This window comes from Harpia harpyja, chromosome 11 (assembly GCF_026419915.1).
Source record: "Harpia harpyja isolate bHarHar1 chromosome 11, bHarHar1 primary haplotype, whole genome shotgun sequence".
Classification (NCBI taxonomy): domain Eukaryota; kingdom Metazoa; phylum Chordata; class Aves; order Accipitriformes; family Accipitridae; genus Harpia; species Harpia harpyja.
In genome coordinates, this window is record NC_068950.1 from 29,341,388 (window position 1) to 29,363,367 (window position 21,980).

At 39.9% G+C, this 21,980-nt stretch overlaps 1 protein-coding gene across 1 annotated transcript in view; it reads left to right on the forward strand.

Annotated features, from left to right (window-relative positions):
- Positions 1-21,980, forward strand: part of ZNHIT6 (zinc finger HIT-type containing 6) — a 38,385-nt gene that overhangs the window by 10,412 nt on the left and 5,993 nt on the right. The window contains exons 6-8 of the mRNA XM_052800370.1: positions 2,753-2,821; positions 3,619-3,699; positions 4,219-4,299. Of these exons, the coding sequence (XP_052656330.1) occupies positions 2,753-2,821; positions 3,619-3,699; positions 4,219-4,299 (231 nt within the window). The remainder of the gene's footprint in view (positions 1-2,752; positions 2,822-3,618; positions 3,700-4,218; positions 4,300-21,980) is intronic.

The following is a 21,980-nucleotide window of genomic DNA, read 5'->3' on the forward strand; positions in this document are numbered from 1 at the left end:
AAAATCTGACAGAAACAAAGTCCATATCACAATAAGGGTTGGTCACTTAGAGTAGATAAACATGGCCTGTTTGAAAAAATTGTGGAAGATGATGAGTTAAATGAAAAAATGCCGGAAAGCCTCATTTTAGTTGATAACATATAACAAAAACCTCATCTGAACAGTCCTTATCTTGTAAGTATTTTAATAAATGTGCCCATCATTAGTGTTTCCTGCAGCTAATGATGGTGACCCTATTTCTATGTCTAAAGATTAGGAACTTTACTAGTCTGCTTGGGAAGGTGCTTTGAATTAATACCATGCCATGTTAAATACCAGATATTAACATATGTCTGAGGAATCACAAGCTTGTTAATCACAAGTCAGTTGCACTGGTTCCATAACCCTATCAATATTCCAGTTTGCTCTATGTTTATGGTAGCATTGATGCTTCCTTCTGCTGTCAGAATGAAGAATTGCAAAACCTTGTTTCACTCATCTTGCAAAAAACTTCCAAAATTCCACTCACTGATTTTGAGTTATTTCAAAACCTTTTTCAGTTTGGTAGTTTAATATGGTATCATACCAATATGCAAAATAGCATAAAATTCATGAGGCAAGTTACTACGTCAGCTTCTGGTTATATATGCTATGTAATTAATAAAGTTTTCTGTGTTATCCTCCAGCTCTGGTCATACAGTCTTCTTTCCTCTTTCAGACCTGATGTGCTCTAACTTTACCTTCTCTTTTAAGGAAGGCTCTCTCATTCTCAGCTTTAACATGAGCAGATAGCGGGGAAGAATCACAAGGCATGCTGCACAACTCTACTGAGTCACAAGTTGTTTTGGGGAACTTGGACTTCATTAGTTCTTTTTATTCTGATTATTAGGTCCTTGGAGCTAGGGTTCTTGCTTGCTCTTTGATAAACACTAATGCTTCTGATTTTACTTATGCTACAGGAAGTATAGTTCAGCTGTAATTTCAGTTTTCTCCTAGGAATAACTAGGTAAGGGAATGATTGTTTATTTGATAAGAGCACTTTATAAAAAGTGCTTGCATTTAAAAATGGTACCACAGTTAATTGAACTTAGCAGCTAAGTTTACTGTTTTGCTACTGGATGCATGTACACTTGTCTCTGCAGCCAGCTAGAACCTGCTGGATAATGTTTCATCTGCCTGATAAACAAATTAAACACGTTGGAACTACACTGTGTTTACTTTTAATTGTAGTACCGAAATCTTTGCATAACTGAGGGTAATTATCCTGGATATAATGATTCATAGGTCTTAAGCAGTGTTTTAAAACACAAATTTAAAAAAAAAGGAGGGGGAGTACCGTTAGACGTTCCTATGCTTCACATAGATGTCTGGCCTCTGATTTCTAAATGGTAGTAGTTCCCTCCTTCCTCTTTCAAATGTTTGCTGTTAGTCATGAGTGTAAAATTCTGAACCAGACCAAAGGGCCATGCCCCTACCTTTTAGCTGTGCTTTTTCTTGGGAGATTCTTTTAGAAAAATATTGTTACGCTCACCATACTGAATCGGAGAATTTGGAGCAATGAGAGGAAAAATACTTTGTCTTAAGTCAATATTGACTTCAGCAGCATTACAATGGACTGCTAAAGACTACATTGAGAGCAATGGGTGGTGGGGCCTTCAAACGTTGGGATACATGTTTAGCAAAAACCACGTGGTTAGTCAACACCAGAGGATCTACCAGTTGAGCTGGCCCTGCCCAATCAAAACTTTTACGTACTGTAGAAGGGGATAAAGTCCCTGTAGTGCACATAAAAAATACGCTGGGGAAAACAGTCTGGGTTATTCCTGCCTCAGGCAAAGGCAAACCCATTCATGTGATTGCTTTTGCTCAAGGACCTGGATGCGTTTGGTAGGTAATGTGGGAGGATGGGGAAGTCCAATGTGTACCTCAAGGGGATTTAATTTCGGGTGAGAACAGTCAATGAATTAAATTGTATGATGTTAATTGCTATATAATGCTGAGTAAAAAGGCAAAAAGAGATTTCCTAATCTAGCGAAGCATCCTCTAGGTAATACTGCCTTTCTTAAGATGACATTGTACTGGAACCATGCTTCAGTAACATGTATTCTCAGGGATTAATTATGCTAGCTGGAAAGGGAAGGTGGTTCTCAAAACTAACAAACTGGAGAAAGGAACATGACATCAATCTTGGTCTCTACCAAAAGCTTCCTGATCTTTCTGTAAAAGATTTATTCTGTTACCCACATTATGCCAAAATGCAGCTTCCCTCCCTGCCCATGACGTGTTTTCTAGTGAGGCCATCACTGCTGTGAAAAGTTGAGTCCCCTGTTTTGTGTAGAACCTGGCCTCAGCTGGGACCTCTGGCTATTACTGTTGCACAGGTTTGGCGATCTGTCCTGGGTGATATGCCGAAAAGCAGTTTCCTTTTCTGAAATTAAAGGGCAGCTATACATACAGAAAGTCAGCTGGAAGATACTCCCTTTTAAAATGTGAAATGCTGTTGATCAGTTAATTGGTGATATATTACCTGTATTTGTAAGGAAGATATTTTCGTCCCACGAGGACTTGAAATTCAGCAGGATCTGGGAGCATTGCATCTTTGAAAGTGCACCTCGGCTTCTCTGCATGCACCTTTTACTCTTTGAGAATGCCATTCAAAATTTTTACTATATTTCTTCTGCACCCATGCTGTAGGCTACTGAGCTTTATCATAGAAAAAACAAGTAGTAGTTAACAGCCAACATTAAGAATATGCAATTCTTTTTCTTTTCAGGGAGAATAAGTTCTACTGGCATTTGAAGCTCGTATTTCCTCACTGTCGTGCTGAATACACTTTAAAAGGGTACAGAGCTTGAAAAACAGATTTTTATAAAGTTTAAATTACTCTGCTGAAACTGAACTGCAAAATATTTTGATCAGTTCTTATCTATTTCTATTATACAAGGTAAACTCGAATATTAGTCTTAATTAAAAGGGCATTTAAATTGAAAAAAAACCCTTAAAGTTGTGTAGTCCTTTCCTCTTTGGAAGCTAGCAGGCTTTTCAAATCAGGCAAAATGTTTGATTGTTAGTCCTTTTCTCTATGTAAACAGAGGAGCTGGTATATGCATGATAGCAATATCCCGTACACCTAACATACTCTGTTCTCATGGAGCAGATGTTCAGCAAGATTTGCCATCCCTCCTTGCCTGCACACTGGAGCTGACCTTCACATAGGATGAAATGGTTGCATTGTTTGCTTTGTAGGAAAGCCCACAAGCACATTTTGCAAAGGCCAAAAAATAAGCTTTTGCTGACAAATCTTTCTCCTTTTTTCCTAGCCTGAAGGGGGATGAGAAGTATGCCCTTTTCTACTTGTAGGGCTGTAGGAACAGCATGTTACTGCTGCAGGGTTAGAAACTAGAGATATGCATCTGTTTACTCCCTGTATATGCCAGTGAAGTCCCAGTGTTAAAATTGAGATAAAGCTGTCAATTATTTATGCTGTATTGATACACATTTATGATCCTCCCATAAACTACTCAGTTGTGCCACTGTAGCATGCAAATACGCAGCTTCCTCCAAATGACTCAGATAATAGATTTTTTGTGTACATGATGAACTATGTTTTACATATTTGATTTTTATCTTTGCTGAAAGGGTGCCTGATGATAAAACACTCGCTGATATCCTTAAGCCGTACATTGATCCAGTGGAATCAGATCCTGTAGTTTGTCAAAGGTGTGTATTGAATAACTTTTCTGCCTAGTTCATCTAATGCACTAATAAAAAAGGGAACGGTTCTGAATAAATGGCTTAAGCTAGCTGCACTTTCAGCACACAGATCTGAGTTCCCAGTCAGCAGTGCATCTTTAATTCCTGTGATGAAAACCATCCTAACATTCACCAACCAGCTAACCCTGGAGTATAACCACCAAATTTAAACCAGGAAAATATTAAGAAATTAACTTGTGGCATAAAGATCAAATAAAGCAACTGTAATTCTAAAAAATGTAACCATAATTAACCTCAGTGGGGTTGACAGTGAACCTTTTCTTTAGAATAATTAGAAAAACATACTAGTAATTGCAGCCCTCATTTATAGGAAATACTTAGTATGTGGCAAATTATTGTCTTTATGAAGAAATATATACTGTTGGCTGTTGACATACAAAAGGTACCCATCTCTTACAGATGATAGGAAGAAAAGTTGTTGTACATCATTGTTTCTTCATCTCTGTTGCATGTTCTCTTTTTCAGGTTAAAAATCTATACAGCGTCTCCTCAGTCAGATGTACAAATTTTAATGAAAATAGAAAACAGGAAACAAAACTCTATCAGGTAAGGAGGTTCTTCAGTTTGTGCGCTTAGTAATTAAAAATAGCAAAAAAGAAATAATACGTTTCTTAGTCTTTAATATTATGAATCAAGATTACACAATTTCTTCAGTGAGTAATTACCAGCCATCTTAAAAATGATTCAGCAAAAATGTTATTTCTTTGTCTTTTAATATGTCAACACTGACATTTCTGTGTAGTTAGTGGGTAGTAAATTCAGCTGACTTATACTTGGATGATTGAAGAAGCTAGGGCACTCACAGCTACGTTGGTGGACTAGTGAGTGTGCCTGTACCTGAGCTGCATCAGCAGCAGTCCATACAAATGTAACAATGTCTGCAGCGAAGATAGGTTTCTGTTAAAATGTTAAATTACTGTGTTGACCAGCAGAAATGTAGACATCCATTCCCTTCTGCAAGTTCCTCTGTGGATACATTAACCTCCCCAAGAGAGTTGAAGTGATAGTTGAGGAGAGCTGTCTTCTTAAATCACTGCAGCAAAAATTATGTGCTTATCAGCATCCAGTCACTGCATTTGAATTAACACATTTTTCTCAAAGTTACTAGCTCATCACTCTTCATGGTACCATATTTTTGGGTGTGGGCTTTTTTAAGTCTCCAGAATCCAGACTTGTGCAGAATTATTTTCTTTGTTTCCACAACAGACAATAATCTTGAACTTCAAAATTAAACTTTAAAGAAATAATTTTTCTTGGTATAAATACCATTTTGAACACTCCACCCTGTTGTCATTGTTACTGAAAAGGATATGTATCAGCTTAATATCATAGCTTATTGTGGTTGACCAGTGATTCCTAGTTAGGGTTCTTAAAGTACATTCTTTTCTTCAAATGTAACAAATGTAAATAATATGCTTCCCTAAAGCATGGTATATTATTTCTAAGGAGGGAAAAAAGGTATATTAAAAGATTTTTAGTTGTAACTGAGCTTCCTGTTTGTGCTGTATTTTTCCCAGTACTATTCAAAAATGTGTAATGTAGTTAGAAATTCAAGCCCAAACTTTTTGTGGTTTTGATTGATTTTTTTTTTCTCTTTGAAATCATTGTTTGAAATATGGTTGTAACATTTGACATCAGAGTTGTCAGCTAGAAACCTGGTTTTAAGTGAAATTGAAGATCGCAGAGCCATGGTTCGTATATGCAGGGAGAAGACACGAAAGGCCAAAGCTCCATTAGAGTTGAAACTGGCCAGGGTTGTTTCAGATAAGAAGGGCTTTTTAAAGTATGTTAATCGCAAGAGGAGGTCTAAAGAAAACATTGGGCTGATACTTGTTGAAGATGGGCATCTGACTAACAGGGATGAAGAAAAAGCAGAGGCAGTCAACGCGTTTTTTGCCTCAGTCTTTAATAATTTTGATAGACCTTGGGCTGCCCCGTCCTCTGAGTCGGAGTACTGTGAGTGTGGGAACAGTGACGTTCCATTTGTGGACACTGAAACTGTAAGGGACCAGCTGTATCAGCTGAATGTTCACAAGTCCGTGGGGCCTGATGGGATTCCTCCCAGAGTACTGAAGGAGCTAGCGGATGTTATGGCAGGACCCCTCTCGATCATCTAGCAAAGGTCTTGGGAGTCTGGGGAGGCCCCTGCTGGCTGCATGTCGTGGTTTAACCCAGCAGGCAGCTAAACACCACGCAGCCGCTTGCTCACTGCCCTCCCCCTCCACCCCCACTCAGTGGGATGGGGGAAAGAATTGGGGAAAAAAAAGTAGAATTCAAGGGCTGAGATAGAGACAGTTTAATAGGACAGAAAAGGAAGGGGAAAAAAAAAGATGAAAGAATTAAAATATACAAAACAAGTGATGCACAATGCGGTTGCTCATCACCCACCAACTGATGCCCAGCCAGGTCCCGAGCAGCAGCCCCTGGCCAGCTTTCCTCCTAGTTTATATACTGAGGATGATGTCATATGGTATGGAATATGCCTTTGGCCAGTTTGGGTCAGCTGTCCCGGCTGTGTTTCCTCTCAGGTTCTTGTGCCCCCCAGCCTGCTCGCTGGTGGGGCAGGGTGAGAAGCAGAAAAGGCCTTGACTTAGTGTAAACACTACTTAGCAACAACTGAAACATCTGTGTGTTATCAACATTAGTCTCATACTAAATCTGAAATGGAGCACTATACCAGCTACTAGGAAGAAAATTAACTCTATCCCAGCCAAAACCAGGACACTGGAAGCTAGCCATTGTTAATCCAATTTACAAGAAGGGCGTGAGGGAAGACCCAGGGAACTACAGACCTGTTAGTCTAACCTCAGTTCCTCGAAAAATTATGGAGAAGATTATACTGAGTACTGTTGAAAGGCATTTAAAGAATAATGCAATCATCAGGCACAGTCAAGATGGGTTCATAAAAGGAAAGTCCTCTTTAACTAATTTGATATCCTTCTATGATAAGGTCACGCACCTAGTGGATGAAGGGAAGGTGGTGGATGTAGTTTTTTGTGGGTTTTAGTACAGCTTTTGATACTGTCCCTCACAGCATCCTTCTAGACAAGTTGTCCAACTGTGGGATGCGCGTGCGCTGGATGAAAAACTGGCTGAAGGGCAGAGCTCAAAGAGTTGTAGTGAATGGGGCTACATCTGGCTGGCAACCGGTCACCAGCGGTGTTCCTCAGGGCTCAGTTCTAGGGTCAGTTCTGTTCAATACATTTATCAACAATCTGGAGGCAGGAGTTGAATGCACCATTGCTGTTGACTCTTTTGAGGGACAAGAGGCCTTGCAGGGGCATCTAGATAGATTGGAGCACTGGGCTATGATGAATGGGATGAAATTAACAAGTCGAAATGCAGGATTCTGCACTTAGGACGGAGTAATGCTGGGCACAAGTATAAATGGGGAGAGGACTGGCTGGTGAGCAGCCCTGCAGAAAGGGATCTGGGGGTGCTGGTCTACAGCAGGCTCAATATGAGTCAGCAGTGTGCTCTGGGAGCCAAGAGGGCAAACTGCATCCTGGGGTGCCTCAAACACAGCATGACCAGCTGGTCAAAAGAGGGGATTATCCCACTGTATTCCGCATTGGTGTGGCCTCACCTTGAATACTGTGTGCAATTCTGGGCCCCACAATTTAAGAAGGATGTGAAGGTCCTTGAATGCATCCAGAGGAGGGCAACAAAGCTGGTCAAAGGGCTGGAAGGAATGTCCTATGAGGAGCAGCTAAGAACTTTGTCCTTGTCTGGTTTGGAGAAAAGGAGGCTGAGGGGCAGCCTCATTGCTCCCTACAGCTTCCTGAGGAGGGGAAGTGGAGAGGGAGCAGCTGATGTCTTCTCCCTGGTGTCCAGTGATAGGACGTGTGGGAATGGTTCAAAGCCGCGCCAGGAGAAGTTTAGACTGGACATTAGGAAGCATTTCTTTACCGAGAGGGTGGTCAGCCACTGGAACATGCTTCCTAGAGAGGTGGTCGATGCCCCAAGCCTGTCAGTGTTAAAGAGGCATTTGGATAATGCCCTTAATAACATGCTTTAACTTAGTCAGCCCTGAATTGGTCAAGTAGTTGGACTAGATGATCACTTTAGGTCCCTTCCAACTGAAATAGTCTAGTCTATTCCTGGACCACTGGGTGGGGAGTGTGGGTGGAAGTCCCAGGTGAGGCTGGTCCAGGTAATTAAGACCTACTGGTGCTCTCTGATTCTAGCAGTAGGGATTAAACAGACATTTACACAGATTTCTGAAAGACACGTCTGGACCGATTTCCATTTAGTTCAAGAATAGTCAAATTTTGGGTGTTTAGGGGGGAAATTTAGAACTACTGGTATTGTGAGCTACCCTGGAAAGTTCATTGCAGAAGCACCTGGGCAGATGAAGTTTTCTGAGTTCTCTTTCTACTCTATTTCCCAGTGCTTCATGAAGGGCTATTCAGCACAGGCACTTTAGCTATACAGGTTGTATATACTGTTACACCCAAGTAAAGAAGCCCTTCTAGAGCTGACGTCCAGGAAATGAAATCAAACGATTTCCCATTTTTTTAAATATTTTTAGTAGACTCTTCTGCTCATCTTTTAATAGTGGTATTTAGGACAGGTTCCCAGAGCATGAACAACCTCTGTCCCCTTCTCAAGTAATTAACTCAAGTTAATGCAGCAAAAACTGAAAATGCATTCAGTATGTTACTAATGTACATCATCTTGCAGTATGTGATAGGAAAGGCAGTATTCAAGCAATGATCTTGAATAGTCATTTGTATTTTAAAAATAAAGTAATTTATACACAGGTGGGTTTTTCCTGATATTTTAGTGCTTGGTTTTTCGTACTTCCTTTTTTAGAAAAGAAGGAAAAATTGCTTTTGTAATAGCAGGTAAAGTTCACTGTTTAATCTTTTGAAGTAGAGTATGTAAGTTGCATAGGTGGCTTGGGAAAGAACCAATTTAATATCAAAGTGGACTATCTTTTGTGCTCATCCGTTTCTTTTGTTACTTAACCATTTTCCTCTCCTGAAATCTGCATAATGCTTCCTTATCTTACAGATTTGTTGAGAGAATTATTTTTCTTGAAGTTAAACTAAATTAATTAAATATCCTTGAGTTTGAGCCTCATCTGTATTCCCAGAATCAGCTATGTTGGTTGATAACAAAGTCACAGTAATTGGTATTTATCCCACTTAGTGAATGTGAAGTTTAAAAAGAACTGTAGAAAGTTAAAATAGAAAAGTGTTTTAACTTGAGAAATGCAATTCATCACTTGGAAATTATGTGAATCTGTTCATATAAGTTGGTGGAGCAGGCCCAGCTGTGGCAGTGCAGGCAGGTCAAGGAAGTAGCATATTGAAAGAAAATTCCTCTTCTGAAAGGAACGAACAAAGTTTGTTTGAAATGATGGGGCTGCTATGTCAGCAGAAAAGCATCTTCTGTCGACATAAGCTGTGTCTCTGCCAGCAGGCACTCTCAACACAGCGTAGTTGTTGTGACAAAGGCTCTACGAGGGAATTTAAATTTTTACCGTAGTTGCATTACAGTTAAGTAAGAGAGAATTTATTTTGATTTCTTCTCCTTTTGGCTCTCCCCCCCCCCCCCCCCCCCAGTGAAATTAATTTGAGGTTTATGGCTCTCATTCTATAAATCAATACCTGGAATTGCAGTGGAAGTACTTGCAATTGAAACAAGACTGGCTTGCTGCTTAGTGGTGTTCATTATGGAACAAAAGCTGAGCACAGACAGAGCTCTCTCACATTTCTTTATCCACATTTCTTTAACAGTGGGGAGCTGTTAACTGCTGGTTTGTGTAGCCTTGAGTGCTGCTGTCAGCTCAGAGTAATTCCTCATCCTGCACCACCTCATTCTGTGTGATTTTAGGCTTTGTGTTCCTGTATGGCAAAATCCTCTTCGATCACTCTGGGCAGACTGGAGGAGTAGGATTGGTGTAGTCTACTAATACATGCAAGTCTACGTGAATGTTCTGTTATCCAAAACATCCCCTGTGCCCACCAGAAAAATTCCTTCTCCACAAGCACTAGATACTAGAAAGGCTGTAAGTATATGTTGTTGAATCGGATGTTGTTTTTAGGCTTAGTAAAACCTTTTGAAAAAAGTGCTTTTCATAGTTACAATTACGTGTTATTGAGGAAGTGCAATGGTGTTTCAGAGAACATCTAAGCAGGATTATTATGGGTTTTAAAATGTTAGTCTTCTAGTTTTAAGTATGTTACAGAAGGATTTCAGTATTTCCTGCAATTGTTTATGAAACAGGAGTTTGTGGTTTAGTTTTGGCTGTTTTCTGTGTTTCACAGCAAATGGCCCTTTTAGTTTGAAGGTCCTTTGCAGAATGCTTTAAATTTTTTGGTTTTTCTTTTTTCTTTCTCCAGAAGTATAAATTGGCCATGTAATACAGATTTCTGCTTCCTCACAGGAGTTCTGCAGAACTTCAGAAAGCAACTGGATAAATCCACGGGTGTGCAGATATCATGGATAGCTGCCAAACAACGTGGTGCTTGCTTTCTTCTTGCTACGTGTCTTTTACCATCAGTGGTGAAAGTTCTTAGAGAACTTTGTGATAAGCTCTTATTTCTGTCTTCTCTAAAACCAGCTTTTAAGAATTGCTTTCAGTATGAATTGGTAGCACTCCACAATTACTTGGAGTAACCTAAAGCATAATCTGTCTTCATGTCCTCTCCTCCCTGCCTGTCACCTAATGCTCTAGAACACTGTAACTGCTACACCACTTGATGGTCTTCTCATTAACTGCACTTACTTTATAAGGCAACTTATGAAGGAGGTTTTGAAAAACGAGTGTTACACAACTCTCTTCCTTTAAAACCTTGGTTTGGAAAAAATCTGCATTTGAATAGGTTATAATAGTTTTCCGTTTGGTGGTGCTTGCCTCTATCACCTGTTACGCAATATTTAGTTGGTGGTTGGTGTCCATTCTCTCCTCAGCTGTAACTATTCCAAGAAAGGTTTAACTGCTGGCCTCTTGGATGATTTTTACAGTCTACATTCTTTCATAAAGTAGTCTTTTCTTTCTTCAGGATAAATTAGTGTCCTGACTGTCTTCAGTCCTTTTTTTGAGATGCCTTCAAAGTGACTTCATATGGTAACAGTATTGCTTTTTCCACTAAGGAAAGGAAAGATGCAGCTGCCAAATTATACAATCTGGTTTGGGAAATACACCTTCTTATTTTCCTGAGAATTGCCTTATTAGGCTTTGTGTAAAAAAAAAAAAAAAAAAACACCCAAACCAACCCCCCCAAAAAAGAATTCCTAAATCCAACAGACCCTTAGTATTTGCTATAAGTAGGTTAATGGTCAGAGTTATTGTTTTTTTCATAACTACAGGTATTTAATGAAAAAGTTATTTACTCATCCTTATCATATAAGATGATCCTATTTCTAGAAGAGAAATAACTGAAACAGACTTGTCTTACAGTAGATATTTTAATCTACTTAAGAATCTATTTAAGAATAACTTGTAGAAGACTTTTTGGGATTCGAAAATATCAGTAGCACTGACAGAATATTTAGGTGCTTGGAAAATGTAGTCTGGTGGGCCTTAGCTTTGCAAAGCCCACTGCTTTCAGTGGACCATATCCTTCAAGGAACTGGAGTACAGAGCAGTACCAGACTGTATCCTGTAGCTTTCCTGTTGTAAAACTGCCACGCCATACAGGGATGCGTATAGAATCAGTTGTAGCATTGTTTCTTATATCGGTAGTACTGGTGCAGCTCATGCTTCAATTACTCAGCCAAAAATACCAAAAGCATTTTTGTACCAGTTCCAACATCAAGGGGCTTCTTACTTTCTGTGGTGACATTGGCTGGTGCACATGAGAATACTGGCATGTTTGCCACTTAATTCTTGTGGATCACGGGGAGGAAAATCTGCTAAACAAGTATCAGAGGTTCTTTACTAAATGCCATTGCTTTATGGTGGTGAACACTTACTTTGCTTTAACTGATCCAATGCAGTTGCTTCCCAGAAGGCTGGATGATGTTAGTAATTTTGGAGCACTTCCCTGTCTCAAGATCAGCTGGCAGAAATGAGAGTTATTTCCTTGGATGACTGAGTTCTGTGCTCAAAGAGAATTTTCTTTTGTACTCCATTGTTTTTAAATAACTAAGGGTTAGATCACATTAGTAGGTCGCAGTAGTCACAGTAGGCTTAGGAAGAAGTAAGTTTTTTTGCTTTAGTGTGTGCCAATATGCCAACAGACTTTTAGAAAATCATCTTGGAATTCAGAGAGTAATATAAATGTAATGGAACTAAATCTTTTTAAATGTAGTATTTATATTGGATTATTTATTTTCCTGTCATTAAAAATGTCTATTAGATATCTGTTTTGTCAGTGATTTTAAGATTATCAAAAACTGTTGTATTTAAATACGTTCCAGATAGCCTCAAGTATTGATAGTGTTAGTGTTTTCCTTAATTTTTCATACCGTCTTCCTAGGGCACTTCCTTCTGCATTATCATCTGTGAATAACTCCATGTAAAATCAACAGAGCTTGTAGTCTTTGCTTTCTGCTTTTCATACATAACTCAGTTGCTTTAAAAAGTCACTGCTATTAGTGTGGTGCATGGATCAGTTCTTTTTATCATCATATTACAACCTCATTTCAAAAATACTACTTCATGTAGCAAAACAAATGCGCTAGAATTGGCACATGTCAAGCATTATTTCCTCCTCTGCATTTTCTGCAAATGTTGAAAAGTGTGGGGTGATTTATTTAGGATTCTCTAGTCTTACTTAGGAAGCAATTTCTTTTCCCATTTGTGTAGTACATGGTATACATGAGACAGGAATTAAGGATACAAATCCCTGGCTGAACTGCTGGCCTTGGCATGAGTTGGAACAGACCCAAGCTGGCTTTAACCTGTGCCAGCAGAAGATTGACAGTAGAATTCATTACTCCTCTCTAGCTTGCAGCAGCTGGCACAAAAGCAGCTCTGCCAGCTTTACAAAAGCAGGGAGCTAGCTTACAATAGTCATTCTTCACTGCACAACTGTAGTCAGGCTCTGGCAGCTTTGTACTGTTCAAGGGGAAATAGAATTTGGTCTGTAGTCTGTTTCTTAAACACAGCGCTCCTGTGTATTAATACTTGCTGCTGTTTTTTCCCAGAGTGTTGGGTTTTGTTTTGTAGGGTTTTTTTATTAAAACTTCAGCTTTTCCTACTGAATACTTTGTTACGTTTTCTTGTAGGTCATTTCAGGCTTTCTGGTTTTGTTACTGCAGCCATTTCAGTGTCATTTTTCACATGCTCCTTCTTTATCTGAACATCAGTCTCTCTGCTGACAAAAGCGATGCAGAGCAACAGATGCCAGGATACACAGCTTTCACTGTAAAAAATAGTCACTTTTTCTTTCTGTCTACTTACATTTTTCATTGAAATCCTGCATTACACAACATAGATGGAAAGCAGAAAACTAGTCATTGCTGAGTGTAAGAAGTGTGTATGGTCTGAATCTGTAGCATGCATAGCTGAATGTTTATGTCTGACTACAATTACTTGACCTTTGAGAAGATTTTGGGGATGATTCCAAAAAAGCCGAGAATTTATCCATCTTACTATCTTGAGCAATCATTCATTTTTTTTTCTTGAAGGGGATTCCTTTATGAACCAGTAGGCGCCTGTTTTTTAAAGTAACAATCCAGCGTTTTGTAACCCATGCTGAATTCTTTTGGATTAACTGTTTTATAATTAATGGTATTGCATTAGGGTTTCTGGAGTGTCCCAGCTAGAGAGTCGCTGACTGAGACATCTATTGCACAAAGACATATTTGAAATTATAGCCTCTGCTCCAAAATTTTGCTGTCGATATTGCAGCAAGTTAGATCCAGACCACTTACAGAGGAGGAATATGTGAGTAAGTAAAGAGGCGGAGGATGAGGTAACAACAAAAGTGTTAGTGTTGGCTTCAGCTGGTGGTTTGTCCTGTCTAGTCATCTAGTGGTGGTCTGTAAGCACCACAGGCAGACCTGAAGACCTTCAGACCCTTCGTGCTTGCAAAGCAGGTAGGCAGACCCCAAATTCTAAAACACAAAGAAAACTGTAGCCTCTTTTCTGCATCATAACTGGCTTTGAAGCATGGGAGCAGCATACCCAGCATATGCACAGGCAGATTTTCTCTCCTTTCTTTGAGGAAATGTGCATCTAGGAAAGGCTGTTTAAAGAACAATTCTTGCAGTTTGCTCCAGCCCAGCATCTCTGCTAGGGAGTAAAGAGGAACTTGCCTGTATGTATGTACTATGTAACATAGGTATAGTATGGAAAATGCCTTCATGGAAGTCCGTGTACTGCATAGCATGCACATACAAGACAGACTTGAAGGCAAGAAGACAGGCTATGAAGTCCAAGAAAAGATTGCAGTTGGAAAAACCCTGTTGAATAATCTGTTGCTCCTTGGCTGGGGGAAGGAGCTAGTAAAAATGGGCTGTAGAGCAAAAATAACGTTCAAACCATTTGTCCTATTCCAGTCTAGCATAAGTGTTGTGAGATGTATCGAGGGGTTTAATTCAACTGTATCTGTCAGGGTTGGTGTTAAAATATTTTTCTTAAAGAAAAAGAGGATTTGCTGCTCGTTTCTTGGAAGAAAAAGACACAGTGAGATGCTGACTTAAAGTTAGCTGAGTTTCTCAATTTTGGGCACCAGGCAGAAAGGGGAGGCTGGAGTAAGAGGCTTCTAGGAGCAAAGATACAAACTCCTTTGTGGGCAGTTGAAGTGGTAGGCTGAACTTGGAAGCTGCAGCACTGTGAAACATGGCAGCGTAGGCATCAGGGTTTTCACAAAGGCAGAGTAGAGATGTGGTGGGTCGACCCTGGCTGGACGCCAGGTGCCCACCAAAGCCTCTCTGTCACTCCCCCTCCTCAGCTGGACAGGGGAGAGAAAATACAACAAAGGGCTCGTGGGTTGAGATAAGGGCAGGGAGAGATCGCTCACCAATTACCGTCACGGGCAAAACAGACTCGACTTAGGAAAAATTAACTCAATTTATTGCCAATCAAACCAGAGTAGGGTGATGAGAAATAAAACCAAATCTTAAAACACCTTTGCCCCACCCCTCCCTTCTTCCTGGGCACAACTTCACTCCTGAATTCTCTACCTAGCCCCCCACCAGCAGTGCAGGGGGACAGGGAATGGGGGTTGCAGTCAGTTCATCACACGTTGTCTTTGCCGCTCCTTCCTCCTCAGGGGCAGGACTCCTCACACTCTTCCCCTGCCCCAGCGTGGGGTCCCTCCCATGGGAGACAGTCCTCCACGAACTTCTCCAACGTGGGTCCTTCCCACGGGCTGCAGTTCTTCACAAACTGCTCCAGCGTGGGTCCCTTCCATGCCATGCAGTCCTTCAGGCACAGACTGCTCCAGCGTGGGTCCCCCACAGGGTCACAAGTCCTGCCAGAAAACCTGCTCCAGTGTGGGCTCCTCTCTCCACAGATCTGCAGGTCCTGCCAGGAGCCTGCTCCAGCACAGGGTTCCCACAGGGTCACAGCCTCCTTCGGGCACCCACCTGCTCCAGCCTGGGGTCCTCCCTGGGCTGCAGGTGGATATCTGCTCCACCATGGACCTCCCTGGGCTGCAGGGGAACAGCCTGCCTCACCATGGTCTTCCCCACGGGCTGCAGGGGAATCTCTGCTCCGGCGCCTGGGGCATCTCCTCCCCCTCCTTCTTCACTGACCTTGGTGTCCGCAGAGTTATTTCTCTTAGATGTTCTCACTCCTCTCTCTGGCTGCTGTTTCTGTTGCGCAGCAATGTTTTCCTCTTCTTAAATCTGTTATCCCAGAGGCCCTACCACCGTCACTGATGGCCTCGGCCTTGGCCAGCGGCGGGTCCATCTTAGAGCCGGCTGGTATTGGCTCTGTCAGACACAGGGGAAGCTTCCAACAGCTTCTCAAAGAAGCCACCCCTGTAGCCCCCCTCCACTTACCAAAACCTTGCGGCACAAACCCAATACAAGAGGAAAACCTCTTCATGTTCCAGTCAGCAAGGAGAAAACCTGTTATTTCCTCCTGATGCTGCCAAAGGGGAATCCCTCTGTTTTTTCTCTTTCTTGACGGAAATGAGCTAGGGCTGATTGTTTCAACCTTGCCAAGGAGGGAATTGACCTTCCTGCTTGTTTGCCAAGAAAATAATTTGTTTTCTTTATTTCATAGCTTTTCCTTTTCATTGTAAAGCATTAGTAACCCCTTAATGGAAGGTTTATGGCACTGTGATTCCCATGCAAATAAGTATAAATTTGTGGCTATGTTTCCACCATTTAGTACAGAGTGTTAGAGGTATTCAGGCTATCTCCATATGAGCTAAATTTGGAAGTTATAATTTGCTATCTAGGGATCCGAAATTACAGAAGTATCAATCCTTCCTGTTTCTGAAGTGGAGGTTCACTAGATTAACCCAAGTGTAATAAAAAAAAAGTATTGCCAATTTACAAGGACTGATTTCTCATCAGTTTTATACTTCTTGTTTATTTTATCAGTGCTCTGCTTACTTAGGTTAATTTGTCAAATGAGATTTGATCTTTTAGTTTTCTGATCTTGGTGTATTAGGAGTTTTTCATTGCATCCTTTGGTATTCCTTGGTACACCCACCCACCTGTAAAATTATTTACAGTAATGTAAATACAGTTTCATGAGGCTGTGTAACAGAACACTGTAATTAAAGTAGACTCATGAAATTTCCTTTTTTTCCATGATCATGCCACTATCTTATTAATGGGTACAAGTTACATGTTTTGACTTCCCTGTATTTTGGGGGAACCACCCACAGCTTTCACATGTACTAAAGATGCCACTAATATCTTTTCAGTTTTTGAAACTTCAGGCATTCAGCTTCAGTAGTCAACCCACTCTCTTTTTAATAACTTTTCCCTTGTGCAATTTCATATTCCCTTTAGGCCTTCTGGCTATCGTTAACTCATTAGGCTGTTTTGGGTTTTTTATCTCAGTCGTATAGTAGCCTTACATGATTGTGGTATACCCTTTTTCAGTATGTCTGCTCTATACCACTTAAAGATTTGTAAACCTTGAGGTTTTGAGCAGTTTGTAAAGCTGTCTGGCTTCGCAAAGTAAGTAAATTCCTGCATGTGTAAAGGACTATTGCTGTGATGCACTTGAATTATAGCATCTTTACTTGCTGCCGGATTTTGTTACTTCTTTTCATTATGTCTTATGAGATGGGGAAAGTATTTGCTTTCTTGAAATTAAGTATCAATTTACTGCTGTATTCTTTGAACCAAGTTCTACCAAATCCAAGAAACTGACATTTGCTAGTTTCACATTTTCCTTCTGTTTTGTCGTACTTTCTCCCATAACTAAAAGATGCAGAATGGTTTGTACTTCAGTTAATCTTTAGATCATTATTGTGCATCCTGAATCCTTTTACCACATCACCCATAATGCTCAGTCCACTAAATTGTTGCAGCAGATGTCTTATCTGCTTTATGGGTTTTGCCATTCAATTGATATATTTTTCCGTGGTTGTCATTAAACAACTTTTACTGTGTTTTTCTCTTTGTGCAATTGCCTCATTCTCAAGAGGTTTAAACAGGGACAGCCTTTGTGCTTCTGTGGTGACATACTTGTAGTCTTATTTTGCTTATCTCTTCTTTCCATTAACTATTTCGTATATTTTCTGGGGTAAAAGTGGACAAACCATTAAATCTTTCTGGACATCTACTATTGTGCCAAATAATTTAGGTGACAATTGGTGTTCCTGCTGTCTTCACCTGGGTGTTACTTTCTTTTCTTCCAGGATGTTCTGACTTTCTGGAATATGTTTGTGAGAAGAGGGGTTTTGTGGTTTGGGGGTTGGTTTTAATTTTTTTTGTTTTGGTTTTTTTTCTTCCCCATTTTACACTTTAGTTTTCAGCTGTTCTTAGATTTCCCTAGTGGAAGGGCCTCTTACAGCCCATAAAAGAGAAGAGATTGCAGATTGTTGCAGCTTGTCTTAATACGCTCTTTGAGGATGATCTATGGCTGAAATATGGCAAGGAAAAGGAAGAGCTTCATGGGTTTCTTGTTAATTTGGAAGTACCTTTATGGATTCTGTGTATGTAGGTGTAGTTACGAGATGGTGATAATGTCTGAGATGCTTTTCTGGTATGCTGGCAACTTTTCTTCCTGTGCTTGGTTCCTAGCAGGACTTGTGAGCCAACTGGTTGATAAAAGAAGGTTTCTTGTCCTCATTTTTCAGAAAAAGGACATCTGTGACAGATGTGTTACTTAAGATGGGGATCTGACGTGGAAAGGAATTGGCCAGGCATCTGGTCTGTATGGGTATAGTTTGAGCTATACAGGTATCGACAATGTGGAGGAGAGGTTCGTGAGCATTTGTTGAGGCAAATTATGGAGGTCCTAGACTGGGAGAAAAACCGTAGACCGAGAGTGGAAGTTGGAGCTAGCAGGTTTTAAAATATTTGTGTAAACTGTAGTATAATTTTTTTTCATATTAAAATATTAACTTGAACTTGGTTCCCGTTCCCCTTCCTTAAAAGAGTGTTCAGGCAGAGTAGTCTTTCATATTGTTCCACTGTTGGTAAGAATTAGTTATAAAGGAATTGTTATGGCAAGTCATTTCCTTTTTTTGCTTCTAAGGTCTCTGCTTTTTTGCTCATTTAATTTTCTAAATTTTTTTCACACATATGGACTAACAAAATTCACTGTGTTCCAGATTTTTGGAATGTCAGAATTCTAGTGACAAAGTTAAATATAAAAATCGTGCATTATTTCAATATATTGTGTTTACTTTCTGCCATACGACTTTCGTTTTGTACCTAATTCAAGAGTGCATTTCACTACTTCCATGTTCACCAAATCATAACCACACGAAGAGGTTATTCACCACTTAGGAATGAAAGTCCATCTGTTAGTTATTATCTTTGCTGTGCTGCAGCACTTCAGAATGAGTGCTTGGGAGAGACTTTAAATGCTGTGCCCAGTCTTTGCTCTCTTCTAGGCAAATGCAGAAATGCTACCCTCTTTTGTTGGGGTGGGGGGTGAAATCTTCGTTCTTCCCATAAGTTAATAGAAGTTTGGTTGTGGATTTTTAGGACTAGGCCCAAAATAGATAGCGTGATTTGTGGTATCTGAATTACGCCAAGTAAATACCTCGATGTTTCCACTCAGTTCTAGGAAGAAAAATCATCTTTGTTTAAAATATGTGCAAGGGTTTTAGTTGATCTCTCTCACAGGAAAATTATGAACGTCATTATACAACTATGCATTTTAGTAATATTTACAATTATTTAGATGGTTAAAACTTGTTTGTTCTCTTTTCAGTGTCTAGAAGACAAAATTAAAGAAATAACATGGTTACAATTTATCTTTAATTACAGATTGCAGATTTTTCTTTATTATTATTAAAATCAAAGTTCCTGTAGATGACATTCAGGAAAACCTGATCAGCAGGGAATTTCCTGCTGTCTGAATTCGTGGAGACAAGTTACGCCACTGCGATGATAGCCACAGGCTCCATTTGAGGGGAGCTTGTTGTGATGCAGTGACCTAATACAGCATTCCTGCCTGTGGGAGACAGATTAGGAGTCTGAATTGTTGAATTCCTGGAAGGTGGTGGAATAACTATAGATAGTGAAACTAGCCTTTGCAGAAACTCATAGATGCTATCAGAAATGCAGAGCCACATTAATTTCAGCATTTTGTGAAAGGTAACAAAGCCATTCGTAGAGTGAATGTAACAGATTATGTGGGAACTGATGTGGGATTGCTGAATCTTGTTAAATTTTCTCAATTGTCACAATTTTTGTAGGCTTTTAAACTGCCTGCTGGCAGGCAAATTTTATTTAATTTTTGTCCTTTAAAAAGCAGTTATTGTTATTTCATTCCAGCTAAAATCAAAAGCTGTTGTCTGCCAAGATTGTGTCTTTGTGGTCCTTGTAAATGGAGTTGTCTTATTAAGAAGAAATCCAGGCCTATTTCTTGTTTCGTGACATGGGCATAAAGCCTTGCTTGGGGCAAGAAAATAATCAGGAAAGTGTATTATTAGACGGTGGGTGTTGGACAAGGAGGCTGAGGGAATGTATGGAAGGGAGAGAGAAAATATGTGGGAAGTAAATACCAGGGAGGAAAGAAGATTGAGAGAGAAGGGTGCAAAGAGAAGTCCCACTGAATAGGGACTTCCCACTGATCAGGAAGCTGTAGCGCAGACAATATGTATGAACTGGGCAGTGGGAGAAAAGAGAAAGCAGGGGGAGGGTTTAAAAGAAAGATGTGAAGATGGGGTGTTAAGGCAATGGTTCTGTCAGGGTGGACAGTTCATTTGGAGCCAGGCTTACCTTCAAATCCATCCTGTCATGAAGGGCTGAAGGAGCTTGTTTAGGACCACAGGCTCAGTTAAGTTGATTCCTGCAACTGGGCCTGGAGCATGGAAGAGTCCGAGTGAAAGGACAGACTTATGCTGGTTGTCATTCATTTTACTGGGTTATCACGTGAAATGCATAGTGAAGGAAGAGCCTGAAGAAGGTTGCAGCTAGTTATGGGTTCTTACCGAGCAGGCTACGCAGTCCCAGTGATACAGGACGAGTAGCTAAAAATGGTGGTAAAAGAATATCTGGTAATATCTGATTACCAGGTTCTCCCTGCTCCATCTGCTACCTGTGATGAGACCGCTTCCCCGCAAGTACATGGGAGGACCTGCATTCCAGTGTTACCCTACATCCTTAGCTCATCCTGGTGAATAATCAATACAGGAAGTTACAAGACTCGTAAAAACACTATCTCTTTTCATTTTTCTCCAAACAGGTCTAGCCTTTTCATAAGTAAAAATTGAAATTGTGTGTGTGTATAGGCTTCTGGAAAAGCCTTGCAGGGCAGCCTTCTATTGCCCATAGGTCTGTGTTGTTCACCCTCTGATGTGTGACTTTGTTCTGGTTCTGGGATAAAATTGGGAAGGTTTTTATCATGACAAGGTATTTCAGAGAGAACCTGAAAAATCAGTCTTGCTCAGGAGCCATCCTTTATTAGACTTTGGAATTGAGTGACAAGTATTAATTTTCTTTTGAGGTCTTTTAAGCATGCACAGTCAAGGAAGAGGTTGTCAGGTGGATTAGCAGAAAACCTCAACTTGCACTTGTGTATAAAGTAGGGAATGTGGTAGACTGAGGTCTTTTGGATAGCGTAGACAATAACAGCAAAGTTTAAAAAAGAGAAGTATTAAGCTCCCTTGTTATATTCTCCCTGAAGTTTTCAGCCCACATTATGCACTAAAAATTTAGATATTTTCTCTGTCACTGTCAACCAATAAAATTTACTTTAAAAACAAAAAAGATAAAGCTCTGCCTTGGTGATCTAACACTTCAGTAATTTACTATCATAAAATAGTTTTAAGTACAAATGTTTTATCTTATGCCAAGCTGGATGCTAAAGATGTTTTGTCTAAAACATGAGATAATGGAAACTGTATTGTGGCATGTGAATTACTTTAGCCTCTTGGTGGTAAATGTTTGCTTAACCAGAAAAGAATGTGTTGAGGTCCTTGCCAAAGGAAAGGTATTGCCATACTTTGCATTTAGAGTACTGTAAATAAAGCAGTAAATATGTTTCTGTTCATGTGTGTTAATCCACAAGTTATGAATCCATTCATTCAATAAGAAATGTAATATACTGTTATCCCTTTTAAAGGATTTCAGTAAGAAGAGGTCATAATTACTTTGGGTTGAGAGAAACATGAAACCAAATATTTTCATGATGATTGAAGTTGAATATGAGAGAGAAATAGTTTTTGCTCAAACTTAAGTTTCCCTTAAATCCCAAGAACTCAAATCCTGTTTTACCTTCAATATTATTCTTGTGTGCTGACTTCTCTGATATACTGTTCTTAATCACACATTACTGTAAATCATAAAGTATATCATTTCCTTCACCCATCCAGTGTTGTTTTTGGCAAAAGAAAACCCAACTGCATAATATGTTAATGATCAGAGGAGGTGAAGCAGCTATGGGAAGTACTCCACTTACTGCCTACAGTTTATTTTGGTTTTGAACTTCATTTGCCTTTAACTGATACAATAGCTTAGTAGTAATTTAATAATGCTGATTACAGAAAGAATTGCATAACTCAGATTGCAGTGTAATAATATCAGAGCATCTGTTGGATGCCACAGTTACAGCAAGTGAAAGCAACAGGGTGTCTCTTTCAGAGGGCTTTGAAATATCCCTTCCTTTCTCCAAAATCCCATGTCCAGGTTTCCAGTTAGAGAGTTGGGAGAGAATATTACAGTTCTAGGAAATAGTT